This window comes from Aspergillus brunneoviolaceus, assembly GCF_003184695.1.
Source record: "Aspergillus brunneoviolaceus CBS 621.78 unplaced genomic scaffold BO95scaffold_22, whole genome shotgun sequence".
In the NCBI taxonomy this organism is placed as follows: domain Eukaryota; kingdom Fungi; phylum Ascomycota; class Eurotiomycetes; order Eurotiales; family Aspergillaceae; genus Aspergillus; species Aspergillus brunneoviolaceus.
In genome coordinates, this window is record NW_020290752.1 from 297,676 (window position 1) to 311,927 (window position 14,252).

At 53.4% G+C, this 14,252-nt stretch overlaps 5 protein-coding genes and 1 non-coding gene across 6 annotated transcripts; 1 reads left to right on the forward strand and 5 right to left on the reverse strand.

The window, feature by feature from the left end:
* Window positions 1-319: 319 nt before the first annotated feature.
* On the reverse strand, window positions 320-2,446 carry BO95DRAFT_87447 (TPR domain protein). The gene is made up of 2 exons (XM_025592301.1): window positions 2,440-2,446; window positions 320-2,188 (listed from the first exon to the last, which is right to left on the reverse strand). Exon 2 carries the CDS (start codon window positions 2,095-2,097, stop codon window positions 391-393), a length of 1,707 nt encoding a protein of 568 aa, XP_025443775.1. The 5' UTR covers window positions 2,098-2,188; window positions 2,440-2,446; the 3' UTR covers window positions 320-390.
* A 1,357-nt stretch (window positions 2,447-3,803) lies between these two features.
* BO95DRAFT_493527 (uncharacterized protein) lies at window positions 3,804-4,315 on the forward strand (the record flags this gene model as incomplete). Its single annotated transcript, XM_025590763.1, has 1 exon — window positions 3,804-4,315. The coding sequence occupies one exon, from the start codon at window positions 3,804-3,806 to the stop codon at window positions 4,245-4,247; it is 444 nt and encodes a 147-aa protein (XP_025443776.1). The 3' UTR covers window positions 4,248-4,315.
* Window positions 4,316-5,353: 1,038 nt separating this feature from the next.
* BO95DRAFT_t112 lies at window positions 5,354-5,425 on the reverse strand. Its single transcript has one exon. It is a non-coding gene; the product is annotated as a tRNA-Arg (tRNA).
* A 173-nt stretch (window positions 5,426-5,598) lies between these two features.
* BO95DRAFT_430543 (uncharacterized protein) lies at window positions 5,599-6,675 on the reverse strand (the record flags this gene model as incomplete). Its single annotated transcript, XM_025584964.1, has 2 exons — window positions 5,599-6,432; window positions 6,487-6,675. 2 exons carry the CDS (start codon window positions 6,673-6,675, stop codon window positions 5,599-5,601), a joined length of 1,023 nt encoding a protein of 340 aa, XP_025443777.1.
* A 3,138-nt stretch (window positions 6,676-9,813) lies between these two features.
* BO95DRAFT_345903 (alpha/beta-hydrolase) lies at window positions 9,814-11,632 on the reverse strand (the record flags this gene model as incomplete). Its single annotated transcript, XM_025581986.1, has 3 exons — window positions 9,814-10,881; window positions 10,933-11,475; window positions 11,528-11,632. Coding segments are annotated over 3 exons (1,716 nt in total), but the record flags the coding sequence as incomplete, so codon positions are not given.
* Window positions 11,633-12,168: 536 nt separating this feature from the next.
* On the reverse strand, window positions 12,169-14,212 carry BO95DRAFT_410504 (uncharacterized protein). The gene is made up of 3 exons (XM_025584183.1): window positions 13,630-14,212; window positions 13,088-13,536; window positions 12,169-12,931 (listed from the first exon to the last, which is right to left on the reverse strand). Exons 1-3 carry the CDS (start codon window positions 13,973-13,975, stop codon window positions 12,443-12,445), a joined length of 1,284 nt encoding a protein of 427 aa, XP_025443779.1. The 5' UTR covers window positions 13,976-14,212; the 3' UTR covers window positions 12,169-12,442.
* Between the last annotated feature and the right edge of the window lie 40 nt (window positions 14,213-14,252).

Sequence of the window (14,252 nt, forward strand, 5' to 3'; positions counted from 1 at the left end):
GAGCTGGGATACTACGGGTCAGGTGAGAATTGTTCACATCGGCGTTTCTGGACATTGTTCTGGTAAGTTATCATTGGGTTCGATTTTCTCTGGACGACGACTCAGATGCTACTACATGCCTGTTTTTGTATGTTTTCTGAGGTCTTGACCTGGCTCGTACGAGTACCAGCAAAACATAGCCCAAACCAAAGAAGGTCCCCGCAGAAACATAGAGCTGCTCCGATATCGAATCATCGCCTCAATCTGTGATATAATCCCGATCACCAGCGGAGAAGGTTATAGTTGCATGCTATAGTGGTTCATCTCAGTCAAGAGACTAGTAATAGCACAATACCACACCGCCCCACAGTCCAGAACGCCATACGTCAAATAGTTCCTCCAATGGCTCGCTTAAGCTCTTCCGGTACTGAGCCGACAGAAACAAGATGATTTGATCGGAACATCCGCCCGAGCCAGTGCCATCCTAAGCTGCAACCCAAGAATGCGCGCCTCAGAATCACGACCCAGTCTGACAAGACACTCATGGTACCCATGCAACGACCACACGTTATTCGGATGCTGTTTGGCTCGCGGTAAAGAATCATCCACCCCAAGGTCCGCGGCATAGACGTCCGCCGCCTCTTCCACAAGTCCTTGCTCCAACAACAAAGCGCCATGAACATGGCGGATGGGCTGCATCCACCCCCATGGCTCGTCGTATGGAAGCTTATCATAGAGACTTGTGGCATGGCTCAAATGCTGGAATGCCTTGGTGGTATTGCCACGGCGGTACTCAAGCTCCCCGTCGAGCATGGCCTGTGCGATAGCTAGAATGTCAAGACAAGTATTGTTGTGCAGGGTACGCGTTGGTGGAACTCGTTGGAAGGCTTTCTGGAACAGTTCCTGCTCCTTGCTTGCCTCGTCGATTTCTCCCAGTGCAGCCAAGGCGACAGTTTTCCCGTAGTGTATCACGGCGGTAGTCACGCAGTATAATTCCTGGTCCTGTGGGAGTTTGATCGCGATAATGTCTCCCCAGCGCCCAAAACGAATCAAGACATGCACGCGCATCGGCACAAACGACTCCAAGAACATGGCCATCGGGGGATGCGGCGTGCGTAGTATTTCCTCGGAAAGTGATTTTTCCAGCTTGATGGCAGTGTCTAGTGCGACCTTGAACTGCCCCGCGAGCATAGCGGCGTAGATCAGGAAATGGTAATTGTGGGATCTGTACATCGTATAGATACCCTGAGGCCGAGACAGGGCAAGATGTTTCTCATCAGCCCGCACTGCATCAGAGTTGGAGAGAATAGCTCGCTGATAGTCCCCGCAGAGGATATCTATGTGGGTCGGCATATGATGAAGATGACCCGAGTCGGGAACCAACCCACGGAGACGATCAGCGATTTGCAACACCGCCTCTGGCTGGCTGGACATCTCCATGAGATGGATGTACACATGCAATAAACCTGGGTGGGCATAGCCGCCGTCTTCATCCAACGCACGGTGGAGGACATCTCTAGCCTCCAGTGTACATGATCCTGCGGTCGGATGTCCGGTGTGCAAATCCCAGAGCCGCCACGGTGTTAAGTTGATGAGGCTGTCAGCATATAGTGCAGTGACATCCAAGTCACCTGGAAACCTCTCATAGACGACCCGCATTGCCTCCGCATATGCTCTGCTCCATGACTGGAGCTCCTGTGGGTCCTTCGGCGCATGCTTCTGAGGAAAGCGAGCTTGAAGCGCTCGAATGAGACCTTGCTCGACGGGCGTTGCAGCTTCACTGTTCTCCAAGGCCTGGGTGAGCGCAGAGTGCGTGCGGCCCACAACCATCTCCAGTGCCTGCGGAGGGAAAGCCTCCCATGACATATTATAGTTTGGCCCGAGCGCAAACGCTAGTCCCCAGTATGCCATGGCACATGTTGGGTCGTGCGCGATCGCTTGGTTGAAGCATTCGGCGGCCTGCTCGTGGTTGAAAGCATAGCACCAGGTCAGGCCACGGTCGAACCAGACCTGAGCATCCCTGCTAGCAGTGGTGACTGCTCGATGGAAGGATCCGAGGTCATAGTATGGGGTATCTGCGGAAATGGCGATGATCTGCCTGTTAAGATACTGGGCCATTTTGATCGATATTTCACATTGTGTCAGTCGAGTTTAGTGGATGTGATGCACCAGGTGGCAGGGAGTAGAGACAACGGTTGTCTGGTTATAACTAGCCAGCCAGAAAGACATGTTAGTCATCGAGCCGTCATCTTGTGATCCGTGACATCAAGACATGGATGCGCGCAATGGAACCACAACAAAGAAACGGGTTGTACGAGGACAACAAGTAATGACCAAGATAGTCTATGGTTTGAAGTCCGAGAGCGAGAAAAGAAAAACTCCGAGCAGAGCGCCAGCATTTCGTATCTCACTGCAGAACAGCAACCATGCTCGCTACAGCTAAGATAGAGAAGTACCTACTAAGACAGATATACCAATGCATCTGTAAGCGGAACGTAGCAACACAAGAGAAGCAAGAGAGGGGGCGACTGGGCAGGTAAGTTTAGCCGAGCAACGGGGGAACAAGCTAAGAGTGGGGATTGTGCAGCAGGAATACGAGGAAGAAGTGGACTGTGGGTGAGGAAGTTAAAGCTGAATAGAGTCTCATTCTCGTGACTTTTGCCGACAGGGACGGGAAGGGTCTAGCCTCTCTACCAGTTTATCAATTCTGTCACTGTCACTGTCACATCCGTCAATGCCCGAATCCCCAACCCCATCCCAAAATACACTTTTCAGATCATTGCTCTTTTTTTTTTTTCTTCAATCCATAAATAGGTCTTACCTAGGATTAAGGTATACCCAGAGCCAGAGGATCTCAGGGCGATCATGGTTATCTGAGCCGAGTGCCCTGTCATCTGCTGCTTCGGTAAGATCCTGTCAGCCTGGGGCCTGGCCGGCTTCCGCCAAGATCCTCCGCGTCTGCTTGGCAGGCGCACTACTCCGCGAGCCACCTGCAGTAGGAGGCTGTTTTGGGAAACTGGTGTCACTGAAGTCTGCTCATCGTGCAATCTGCCTGCTGATTCCTAAGAATTAGATAATGATTGTTTTGATTAATTTGTGAATGCGATCCTTCATCACAATGAAAGGAGGAGTGGTGGCCCCATCGACTGGTTGCCAATGCAAGCATTGAACAGAAGACCAAGTGGGTCCGTTCTACCAGTTGCAGCCTGCAGGAGAATCATCAACATTTCTATCTGACAAGCAACGAGCCTCAATGCACAACGCGACAAGCATCTAATCTCCCTTGCAAGACACTTTCTTGCAGACTAGAGAAGGTGAATACCTCCCCTTCAGAGGTTGCTTCGAGCCTCGTCTCACGCCACAAATGCGAAGCATCGCGGAAACATCACGAACGTGAACGAGCTATACTTCGACCTGGACAACCCACCGTAAGCTGAGCTGACTAGATGGATGAGGGACTATATCCCACCACTTATCTTCATCCGGCTAGTCAGGCTGTAGATCGCGCCGAAGCGAACCGGTTCTCAACTTTCTCACCTGCAGAATGGAGATATTCGGAGCCCCGGAGCATACGTAAGTCTCCTTCAATAGTGCCATGAAGATAACGAACGATGCTCCATCGACCTCAGCTGAGAACGAGAGGGAACACCCAATGCCTTGTCCACGGAAACGAGACGCGTGCAGCAGCATCATGGCGAGAGAAAAAGCTATATAAAGGCGGTCGTTGACCCTCGAGAGTACCTCGAAAGATACCCAGAGATCACACATCAACCACTCCAGCTCAAACCATCCATCCCCCATCCAAACTCCTCAGCAACTTCAAGATGATGACCAAGGTCCGCAAACACCCTTCCCGATCGTCCCCACCCCTACATCCCAAGCCTCCCTTTCTCCCCTCAATCTCAGCCCTACTGACCCTCGACCCCCAGACCCTCGCCCTCGTCGCCACCACCCTCGCCGTGGCCGTCACCGCCAACCCCACCGTGGGCTACGCGGGCTACTTCTACGAGAACTGCACCACCCCCAGCATCGACGCGGGCAACGCCTACGCGGGCTCGTGCCTGAACGTCGAGAACTTCCCCATCAAGTCGTTCACCGCGTACGTTGAGTCCGGCAGCTGCGCCGACGGCACCTCGGCCGTGCTGCACACCTACACGGCCTCGGGCTGCGACGAGTCCACCCTGTACGAGACCGTCAGCGTTGACACCGAGAAGCAGTGCTTCGAGGCGGATGTGACCCTGGTCAGCATCAAGTCGGAGTGTGTTTAGACGGGCTTGCCTGTCTGTTTCAGGATCGAAAGTGGGTAGAGAAGAATCCAGGAGAGCATGTATCTAGACTTTTGGTTCTGAATGCGACGTTGTCGATGACGAAGAGGTGCATATATGCCAAGTAAATTGTATGTAGGCCGGTGGGACAGCTCAAGAAGATAAGCTATGGTTGATAGCTTGGCGTTGGGATGCTTGGTGTGTGCCTACCGTTGCTTTTGCTTGATACTGGTTGGTTGGTTATGAAGTATGCGCCTGAGGAATCGGCTATTGTGCCTGTAGTAGTAGTCTGGCATTACAGTCATTAGTCGACTTCAGTCGGTCATAATTTGTCGAATTATTATCGATAACTATAATCTGTGGTTGACTAATCATAGCAAGCGGCCACACTCCCCGGTACTACATTCCGGACTTGTCTCTACCAGCGTTAGATCAACCATTTTCCCTCAGTAGCTCAACTTTCCCGTAGCAAACTATCAGAACCCTCATCCAACTGGAACTTAGAACAAACAACCACCTTCCAAACCCAGGGTTACATCAACCCCACCGATTTTGCACCCCACAAACCCCATCCACGAAAACAGATCTACATCTTGAATCTTGATTTCACTCGAAGGGTCTCAAACTCAACCGCACAGATACCAGTCTACACATACATATACAATAATACCCGCGAGTGGCAAAAAAGTACCACACTCGATCAGCGGAGAAACACTTCCACTGCCCTGTTTTCCCCCTGCCCAAAAAAGTTCCCACCCCACTCTTGCCCTCCGCATCCATAGAAGAAAAACCGGAAAATGCAAGACATGCGATATCATTTGTCTTGGATCTAAACCTCCCCGAGATACATCACCCAAGATCCCCGAACCGGACTCGGTCATCGAGATTAAGATCGTCGAGGGGAGAGTGGGAGTGTGTCTTGGACCAGATTACATAGTATGATGCGGATCGATGTGGTTGGCTGAGAGCGTCGAGTTCGGCGGGTGGATCCGACGATGCCGGAAAAGTGGTTCACACGAAAATTCTCCGTGTGTCCTGTCCCCAGTGCTATCCACATCGGACAGGATACTCTGGGGCACAGTGGCAACCTGCAAAAAGGTAAAAACTATTGACCGACGCAGGGCTCGAACCTGCAATCTCTTGATTCGTAGTCAAGCGCCTTACCATTGGGCCAGCCGGCCTTGTTGATACCCCGGAGTGCTTGAGGGATACATATCCAGCACGAGGGAAAATGTTCGCTTTCATTCATGTGCGTATGCTAGTTAACAGTAAACATGCTACATTGGATATCTTCATAAACAGGACAGCAAGGGAATAGAAGGGAATGAAATGTGAGGAAGGAAGGAAATGTGGATTAATCACGGGGAAGATTGGCTTCAGGGTCGGAATCGCTGTACCTCTCCATCAGCGCCTCCTTCTCCGACAGCGGCTCCTCGTCTTCAACAGTGATGACGGGAATCTGGGGCCGATGGCTGTCCTGTGCCCAGAAGTAGACGGAGATGATCATCCGACCAAGAAGAAATCCAATGACACAGGCGACGCCTCCGGCCACGACGCCCAGCAGAGCAGGGAAGATGATAGCGCGGATCTGTCGCATGACGCCCCGCTCCCGGCCGCTCCAGAAGAACTGTCCGTTGTGGCTCGTGCGGAAGACGGGAGGGTACTTGATCGAGGCAGACTTCTCGTGCGAGGACTCAGCCGCGGCAGGGACCGGGGAGTCGTGGATCTGGTCGTGCTCGTGCTCGTGCTGGCCGTGGGAGAAGGGGGTCGTCTTCAGGCAGTCAGTTACCGCTTCTTTGGCGTTGCTGACGTAGGACTCGACCTTGGACTTCCATTCCTTCATGCGCCAGATCTTGTTGCCGTGGCCGTGCTCGCGGCTGGAATTCGGGTCGATGACCGTGATCTGGAGATTGTCGGCGGTGTCACGGACGAGGCCGATTGCCACAGCGTGGTCGGTGACGGGACGGCCGTGCAGGTCGAAGAGGCGGAGCTTCAGGTGGTAGATATCGCCCACGGGAGCACCAGGGTGAGATGGGAGCGGTCGGACATCCAGAGCGTAGGCGACGGAGACGGACTGCTTGTTGCCGTCCCATTTGCGGTCCACGGAGAACTGCATCGGCACGGATGCGGGGAAGATGGGTTGTTTGTTGGCCAGCAAGACGCCATTTTGCGTGGAGAAATCAATGGTCTAGGTATTGTCAGTTTGAGACTCGAGTTGTCTTTTCGGCAAGGATCATCATACAAGGTGTGCAAAGGGGTCAAGAGCTTCGTTGCAGCTGGAGTCGGAGAAAGCACATGGAACGGCAGGCAAGTTTATCTGATGGGCGCTGGCCGAGCGGGGAGAACTGATGTAGGAGTAAGGGACGGCAGCAGCGGCAGCACAGCTGCTTAGGCAGAGAGCGCCTGTCACGGACAGGTAGCGAAGCAACATGGTTGTTGTTGTTGTTGTTGTTGTTGTTGTTGTTGTAGATAGGTCGATGATTTAGAAAGAGAAGGTGATGATGGATGGAGTTAGTTGGTAAGTTGTCTAGTGGTAGGTGGTGTGTTGGTATGGCAGTGGTGATAGTGGTGAGTTGTGGTGGTGGGTTGTGGTAGTGATGCAAGGGAACGAATGTTTGACTAGGTCCAAGAGGGAACGTAGAGGGAACAAGAGAATGTTTATAGGATGCAAGACCAGAAGAAACAACAGAGCCAAGGCTGGAAAAATCATGCAGGGTGCTGTGAGCCGGGCAGAGGCATATAAAAGCGAGCAGAAGCGACCAAGCAAACGCTAAGATTTGGCCCAGCGGGCAAAGCAAGACAAAGGCACAGCAGGAAGAAGTAGACGGACGAGAGGGGGGCGAAACGGGAATTATTCTGGGTCAATGCAAGGCCAAGTGAGGAAGTGGAGTCAGAAGTCCGAGGACTCAAAAGTAGAGTTAAGTTAATGGAAGTTAAGTTGTTAAGGTCAGTCGTGGTGGTGTTTACTGCCATAATAAAATTAGTGGTAATTGTTTCTTTTACTTACTGTTCTGGGTGCGGAAGAAGTTGAAGGCTCTCCGTAGTATACTAAGTTACTGACTGTACTCTGCAAGTAGACTTGCGGCTTCCAACTCCGCCATTTCATCACCATCATGGATCCATCCATCGCTTCCTCCATCCATTCACCCGGCCCAACAAATAAACACTGCCTCAACTCGTTGGTTTCACTACTTTACCTTCTCTTCCTTTATCTTGGGGGCCAGGGTCCCTTCACTTTCATTTCTTCCACCGGCGCAAATCACTTGTACCACCGGTCCCTGCTGCTTGTGTCACCGCAATTCAGCTCGATGGTAATCCCTTGGATTTGAAACAAACCCCATGGGCGCTTCTCGGAGGGTATTTGGCACCCGAGAATGGAGTATCTACTGTACTCTTTTGACTGACTGTATAACGACAGCACGCACTTGAACAAGTCCGGCAAAGTCAGAGACAGACACCCAGACACCAGACACCAGACACCCAGATACCCAGACACCCAGCCAGCACAGCCATTCGCCCCCTCTCTCCTCTCAGGCACTCACAATAATCTAATGTGCTATTATTAAGTATAGACCCTTTTTCTCTTTGGGCTTAGCCGTGTTTTAGTGCCTGTCTCCCCCACTTTTCCGTTGCCCGCGGACACCGGCGAGCTGTGCTATTTCATTCCTTCTTCTGCTAAGCTCTCCCAGCGCTGCCCGCTCTGCCAATGATCAATCCAGCTGCACCTGGTCGCCCCCACGGGCCATTCAGGCTCTCACTTCCCTCTCCCTCCATTCATGGGTCATTGGAAGCTTAGCGATGAGGTTATCGCCGGGGGATCATTTTAGCTGTGGATTCCTTTTCTCCCCTCGGACCTCTCTATCCTCCGACTCGGAACACCCAAGACTCACTCTTCACAAGTCTCAGACAAACGGCTGCCTAGTTTTGGACAAATCGGCGTTCCCTAACCTCGCTACTTGTCTTGCGATATGGGTAGACCGTCCATCCCCACCCCTCAGACACCTTACCAATAAGCCTCCGTCTGTCACTTCGGTCGGCCGCCTCCGTTCGGTAACCGTAGACGAAGCCTCCGGAATTCTACTCTTCGGGGAAAAATGAGTAATCACCCAGCCCATCAGCGTGCGCTTCGAAGGTGCAATCGGACCCTGCGATTGGCACATCATGGCTCCGGGATATTTTCTTCGGCTGCCTCTTTGGCAATTCGAGCTGTCTCATTTGACAATTCTTGCATGACGCAGGGCATGGGCAATCATCGTATTACCGTGATTTTAAGGTTATGGGAAATATCATCTTTCGTAACCTCATAGAGTCACAGGCGATCCCGAAGTGGCCGGTGGCTTGGACGATTGGACCTGATGTTCACAAGTTCCGTGCCGGCCAGCTCATCGAGCGCCATCCCCACTGTCAGCTGGAGCAGGATCGCAGCGTAACGGACAAATGCACTTATCCATCCTAGTGCTGCAAATCACTGAAAGCTAAGGCAACTCCGATGGGGGACGAAAAAAATGTGCCTGAGCTAACGTGCTCAAGGTATGGACCATTGGACCCGAACTTGAGAGTTTTTCTCTACCAGACTCCAATCTTTCTTTACCCTCAGGCTGATTGACGGTCAACCCTTGAAACTGTCTAGCTCACTTCATTGGCTCATTGGTTATTTTTAGTGCTGAGTCACATCGCCGACTGTTCCACCCAAACTTCCACCCAAACGGCGATTCCAGGCAGAAACAGACGCAAATTTGGAGCTTATACTGTACTTTGTTTATCAAGAGGCCGAATTACCTTAGACGATCTGATCAATCAGCGACTTCAGAACATGCGCTTGCATCATTGATGAAAAATCTCACGTGCTTATGGCTGCAACCGCAAGCAAACTTGAACGCGGTTCTGATGCGCGCATTCCACTACCGCAAGACTTACCCCTGACTGAGATCCCGGATCCGGCCCGTCGGCAGAAACTCGCCCTGTGACTTGAGAAAATATAGCCACCAGAAGCTCCACTTCGCGGGTGGTGAGCCTTTCGGCCATGTTGGAACCATAATGACACTGACAGAGATTTTTTAGCATCGGCGACTGGTGGCAATGATGCCCGCTAGCTCCAATCTCTCCCCGATTATCCATTCAAGCATGGCGCACGATCCCACGTGGGTCATATAGGGGCTCCCTCGCCAATTGCATTCCTTCTCATTGGTGATGGACTCCGTGCCCGAAAGCCATGCACACTACCTCATGCGACCTAGGTATAGTTCTAGAAAACTCGTCATGCGGCTGAATGTCCAACATGTCAGTCCAGCAAGGGTTCGCAATGGCGTTTCCCTCGGGAACCATGTTCGCAGCTCATCTATACAGTATCAAACTATAGTTCCAACCTGTGAGCCTTAAACAAAGGGATCCCTGTTTCACCATAATCCATCGTTCTTCTACAAAACCGCCCCAAAAGCCTAAGGATTGCCAGAGTTTCTTTCAAACATGGCCCCTTTCACAAGGCGCACCGGACGCCAAGTGTTGGCGGTGTTCGATACGAGCGTTCCGCCCTCGGATAGTTCGATTCGAATTTCCCCCTTGCGTGCGATCAGCCGGTGATATTCCACCACACCTGGCATCGATCCATGTCCACCGGATCTGGGACGCTTAATATATTGCCCGCTTGGATGTTCGAGACTTGGCCTTGTGGCCAATAAGAGTTCCAGACTGTCGCATTGGCAGTGGAAGAAGAGGGCTGGCCCTGTTGCACAAAGGAAGCGATATAATCTTGCATGGTCAACGCAACATCGGCATCGACGACGCTCGAGTCGGGGTTTGTAGGGTCATAAAAGGTGAAGTATAGATCTTCTGAGTGCAGACCTGGAGCCACAGCGAAACTGTACCCGTATACGGTCTCCAAGGCAGTGCTCAGGTACAGGTTTTTGCACCTGAAGAAAGCGTCGCTGATTGTCAGAGCTAATCTTCCAACCGCATCGCTATAGCCCAGGCTGGCTGCTGGGGTGTTGAAGGTTGGTGGATAGAGTGTCTGGGCGATGTCCTCCGCCACTTCGGGGACCAGATTCGGGAGAAAGTCGCTCAGGATAGTCGAATAGGCCGAGCTGTTCACTCCTGCTGGCGGAGTGAAGATAAGGCCTTCGTTGGAAGTATGGCCTGTCATGATGCGAAGACCCTGCCATGCGAAGCCGGGGTCGAGCAAGATGTTACTCGGCAAGTCTTTGATGAGTGATCCATCTACGACCGGTCCATAAGTGAAGGTTCCATAGACGAGCGTGTTCGCGATTTGATATGCATTGGCCGCAATCAACCGATCCGATGTAAGAGACCGTGCCTCTTCGATGGATGAGACATTCAGCAATTCGAGGAATGCGTCTCGCGCTGACGTTTGCTGGTTCACCGTCAAGGGATACCACATGGGACTCTGGATGATGGCCTGGTGAAAGGGCAGGTATTTTGCTTCCTTGTTGCCTCCATAAGCGGCCAATTGATGAACGATGGACCCTGCGCCAGCTGACTGACCCATGACGGTGATGCGGTCCGGATCTCCGCCAAACAGGTTAATATATCGCTTCACCCACTCCAGTGCGAGACGTTGGTCGTAGAGACCAGCATTAGCAGTGGTCCCATTGCCATCCGATAACCAGCCGAAAGCTCCTAGCTGTAGAAGTCAGCACCATCATCGAGCCTCAAATCAAGAACAGGGACCTACCCGATAATTAAGCGCAACATAAACAATCCCATCCTCGTCGAGCATATTGCGTTGCATCAACCCCCTGGGGTTATGCTCCGATTTATCGCCAGAGATATACCCACCGCCATCAATCCAGACAAGGACCGGAGCCAAACCGTTGCCTTCTTTCTGGTGCTTTTGCTGAAGAGCTTTCTGTTCAAAAATCTTTCTAGGGACAACAACATCCAAGAACAGGCAGTCTTCAGTCACTCTCTCGTCACCCCCTATCGACCCGGCGAAGGGTGAATAATCCCTCGCGGGACTCGTCGATGCTTCTCCCCCTTCTGCTGATGCCGATGGCGGAGCTGCAGCCGATGCAGAAGACAACACCTCGGCCACAAACTCGGGCATAACATCTTCCTCCCACTTCAACGTAGCTTGCGGACACACCCGTCCCTGTGCTCCGGTCTGCACTACCGACCGATTTCCTTGAGCTGGGGGGATCGGTGGTCGGAAGCGAAGTGATCCGGTCGGTGGCGCAGCGTAGCGAATGTTGCTGAAGTTGTAGGTTTGCGATTTCTCCTGATTCCCGTTAGGACCGGGCTTTTATAGTCAGGATCGAGGTGTGACATACATCCAGGGAGAAAGCCTGATGGAACTCGTACCCAAGATCTACGATGGGGAGGTTCGATTTTGTTGTTGTTGTTGGTGCTGCTCCTGCTATCCCTAGGAGAAGGATAGATTGGAGGAGTAGGGGGGTCGTGACGTGCATTTTCCTTGTCTGTGGGAGCAGGAGGAGCCAGTTGTTTCATTTCTCGAGTAGGTTGGTGTACTCTGGGTGGTCGGGATTCTCTCGCAGGGAGGGCGTTTCTACATATAGATTATCCAGATCTCTCTCATGTGAATCAAACTCGGCAGGCAAGAGCCGAAATATTCAATCAATATGCAATTGATATTGGGAATCGATGTATCCGGGAACGGGTCTGAATTGTTTTCCGGATTCGGAAGCGAAGTATAAGGCTCGGGTACCGTACCAGGTTGGGAGTCAAACAAGGGATGGATGGCGGCGCCCCGAGGGTCTGGAATGTGATCGATGGCGACGGGCCGCAACTGGTGTCCGTCTTTCTCGTACCTTACTTCGTAGTTCCCGGGTCACGGGTTACCGGGGGACGAGGGAGGAGAAGGGATCCTGAAGCTGTAGCTGGTGGGATTCCTTTTGTTCGTTGTTAGGGTCTACATTGGGTTGAATTGGGTGCGTTGTGTTCTTTATAGGGGAGAGAACAGAATGGCTATGAGGGGAGTATAGCGCAGTCAGCCACATGCTATTGATTCATATACACCTCAAGCCTCCCACTCGCAGGACCCTATAACTCATACAATCGTAGATAAGCTAAACCTCCTATACCGTGACCCACCAACGATAGTCCAACAAGCCCAGGCAATCAATCTTACCATACCCGATCCTAGCCTACACAAACAACCACACCTCCAGCTCCAGCTCCCCCTCCCTCTCCACAAGCCACCACCATACCCAGCTGAGCTGACCCCCTCAGCCTAATGAAGAATCCCGCACCTCCCGCACCTCAAACCCCATCATCGCATTCGACACGACCCCACCATCCCCCCGCAACTTCAACGCAGTCTCCACCCCCGCCGCCGGAACCCGATACTCCCACCTCCTCCCCTCCCCGGGATCACCAGCCACCGCATAAGGAAAAGGCAAATACTCCGGCAACAGCCCCAGCTGCCTCAACACGGTCGCCTGATCCCACGCGATATGCTCGTGGAACAACCGATCGCCGCGGATGTTCACGACGGCGGTGAAGGGCACGCGGAGGGGCCGTCCGGTGGGCGGCACACCGGGCACCAGCCAGTCGACGACGCGGTCGTGCGTCATGCACAGGATGAACTCGTCGACGACGCGGTCCACGCCGACGGTGCGGCTGATCAGCTCGAGCGCCGTGTCCGCTGGGTTGGCGAAGATGAAGTGCTGCGCGTAGAAGCGCGTTAGGGCCGCGCGGCCGGTCCCGCCTGTTATCTATGCAGCAAAATCACCGAGGAGTTAGGTGGTGGTGGTGTTCCAGCAAACCATGCAGGCAGTCGGTAGGCCACCATTTAGGGCGCTAACGCTAACGCTAACGCCCTCCATCTGGCCCCCATCAACACCCGGGTAGAAAGGGGAGAGACAACATACCGTCGGAATATGATTCACATACGGCTCCTGCACCATGGTCGCCATGGTGTTCTCGACCGACCGGTCCCCGAACTCGTGGTGCGTGTGCGCCTCCCAGATCTGCTCGAGGTCGAAGTACGGTCCGCCGGTTCGGGGTTTCAGGAAGGTCAGGGAGCGCGTGTGCGCGACGCCGGCGGCGCGCAGGTCGAAGTCTGCGTGGCCTGGGATGATGAAGCCTGGTGAGCGGGTCGAGGGGTACTGGTAGGTTTTTGTGGTGGTGGCGGCGGTGATGCTCTCCGCGAGGGTCTGCCCGGCCGGGAGGTGGAATAGAGCTGGGATGGTTGGGCAGGGGCTCTCCCATGCGCTGAAGTAGATCGCTGCCGCGGGGGCTTGCTCGGGGGTAAGGGCTGTGATGGACTGTTGCAGGAGCGCGGGGAAGGAGGGGCCGTAGTCGCGTGGGGAGCCGTAGACTTTTTACCTTGTGTTTTAGCTCGTGCCTCGTCTCGAACCCGACTAGCTTGCTGTGCTGGAAGACGGGTGATGTTGGGGAGACTGGAACTCACCCAGAATCCCGAACTTCAGGTTGTCACCATGGCCACGGCCGCTGCACTGCGGGCATTTGGATAACGCCCGCACAGCAGCGGAAATCGCATCCGAGACACCCACCGCGTCGCCGCTGCTCACCGTGTCAAGGGTGATTTCCACCACGGTGTAGCTCTCCTCCGCCCATTTCTGTAACGGGGCGGGGTCGAGCGTGGTGTTGTTTGTCTGGCAGCCCGCCAAGTTGGCGGGGCGGATGAGGAGGAGGCCGGGGCCTTCACCGCAGCGCGAGAGCGGGGGCTGGAGGGTGATGTTTGGGGATACGGTGATGGGGGGAGCGGAGGGGAGGGAAGACGAGGTTGTAGTCATGATTGATGATATAATAAACTTGGGGCTGTAGTTGTACTGTGCATTTCATCGTCATGGGCAAGCTACCTGCGGGGAACGACGGCTCTGATATGTGAATGGCTCCCCCGCTATGTCGGATCGGATCCCGGCAATGCTGCCAGCGGGTGACCGTTGATAAGAACGGTAAAAGCAAACCATTGGGACTCGATGCGGGGATCGGACTCGATATCGATATCGATAACGATAGGACACTCTGATTTGGGATGGGGACAATCCGGACAAAAACAAAAAGAAGATG

Excerpts from the sequence above, each read along its gene's own strand:
- BO95DRAFT_87447 (XM_025592301.1), bottom strand. The coding sequence starts at position 2,097 with ATGGCCCAGTATCTTAACAGGCAGATCATCGCCATTTCCGCAGATACC.
- BO95DRAFT_410504 (XM_025584183.1), bottom strand. The coding sequence starts at position 13,975 with ATGACTACAACCTCGTCTTCCCTCCCCTCCGCTCCCCCCATCACCGTA. Across the intron at positions 13,537-13,629 it reads CCTGAAGTTCGGGATTCTGG|TCTACGGCTCCCCACGCGAC; the intron begins GTGAGTTCCAGT and ends CAAGGTAAAAAG. Across the intron at positions 12,932-13,087 it reads ATGTGAATCATATTCCGACG|ATAACAGGCGGGACCGGCCG; the intron begins GTATGTTGTCTC and ends TTTGCTGCATAG.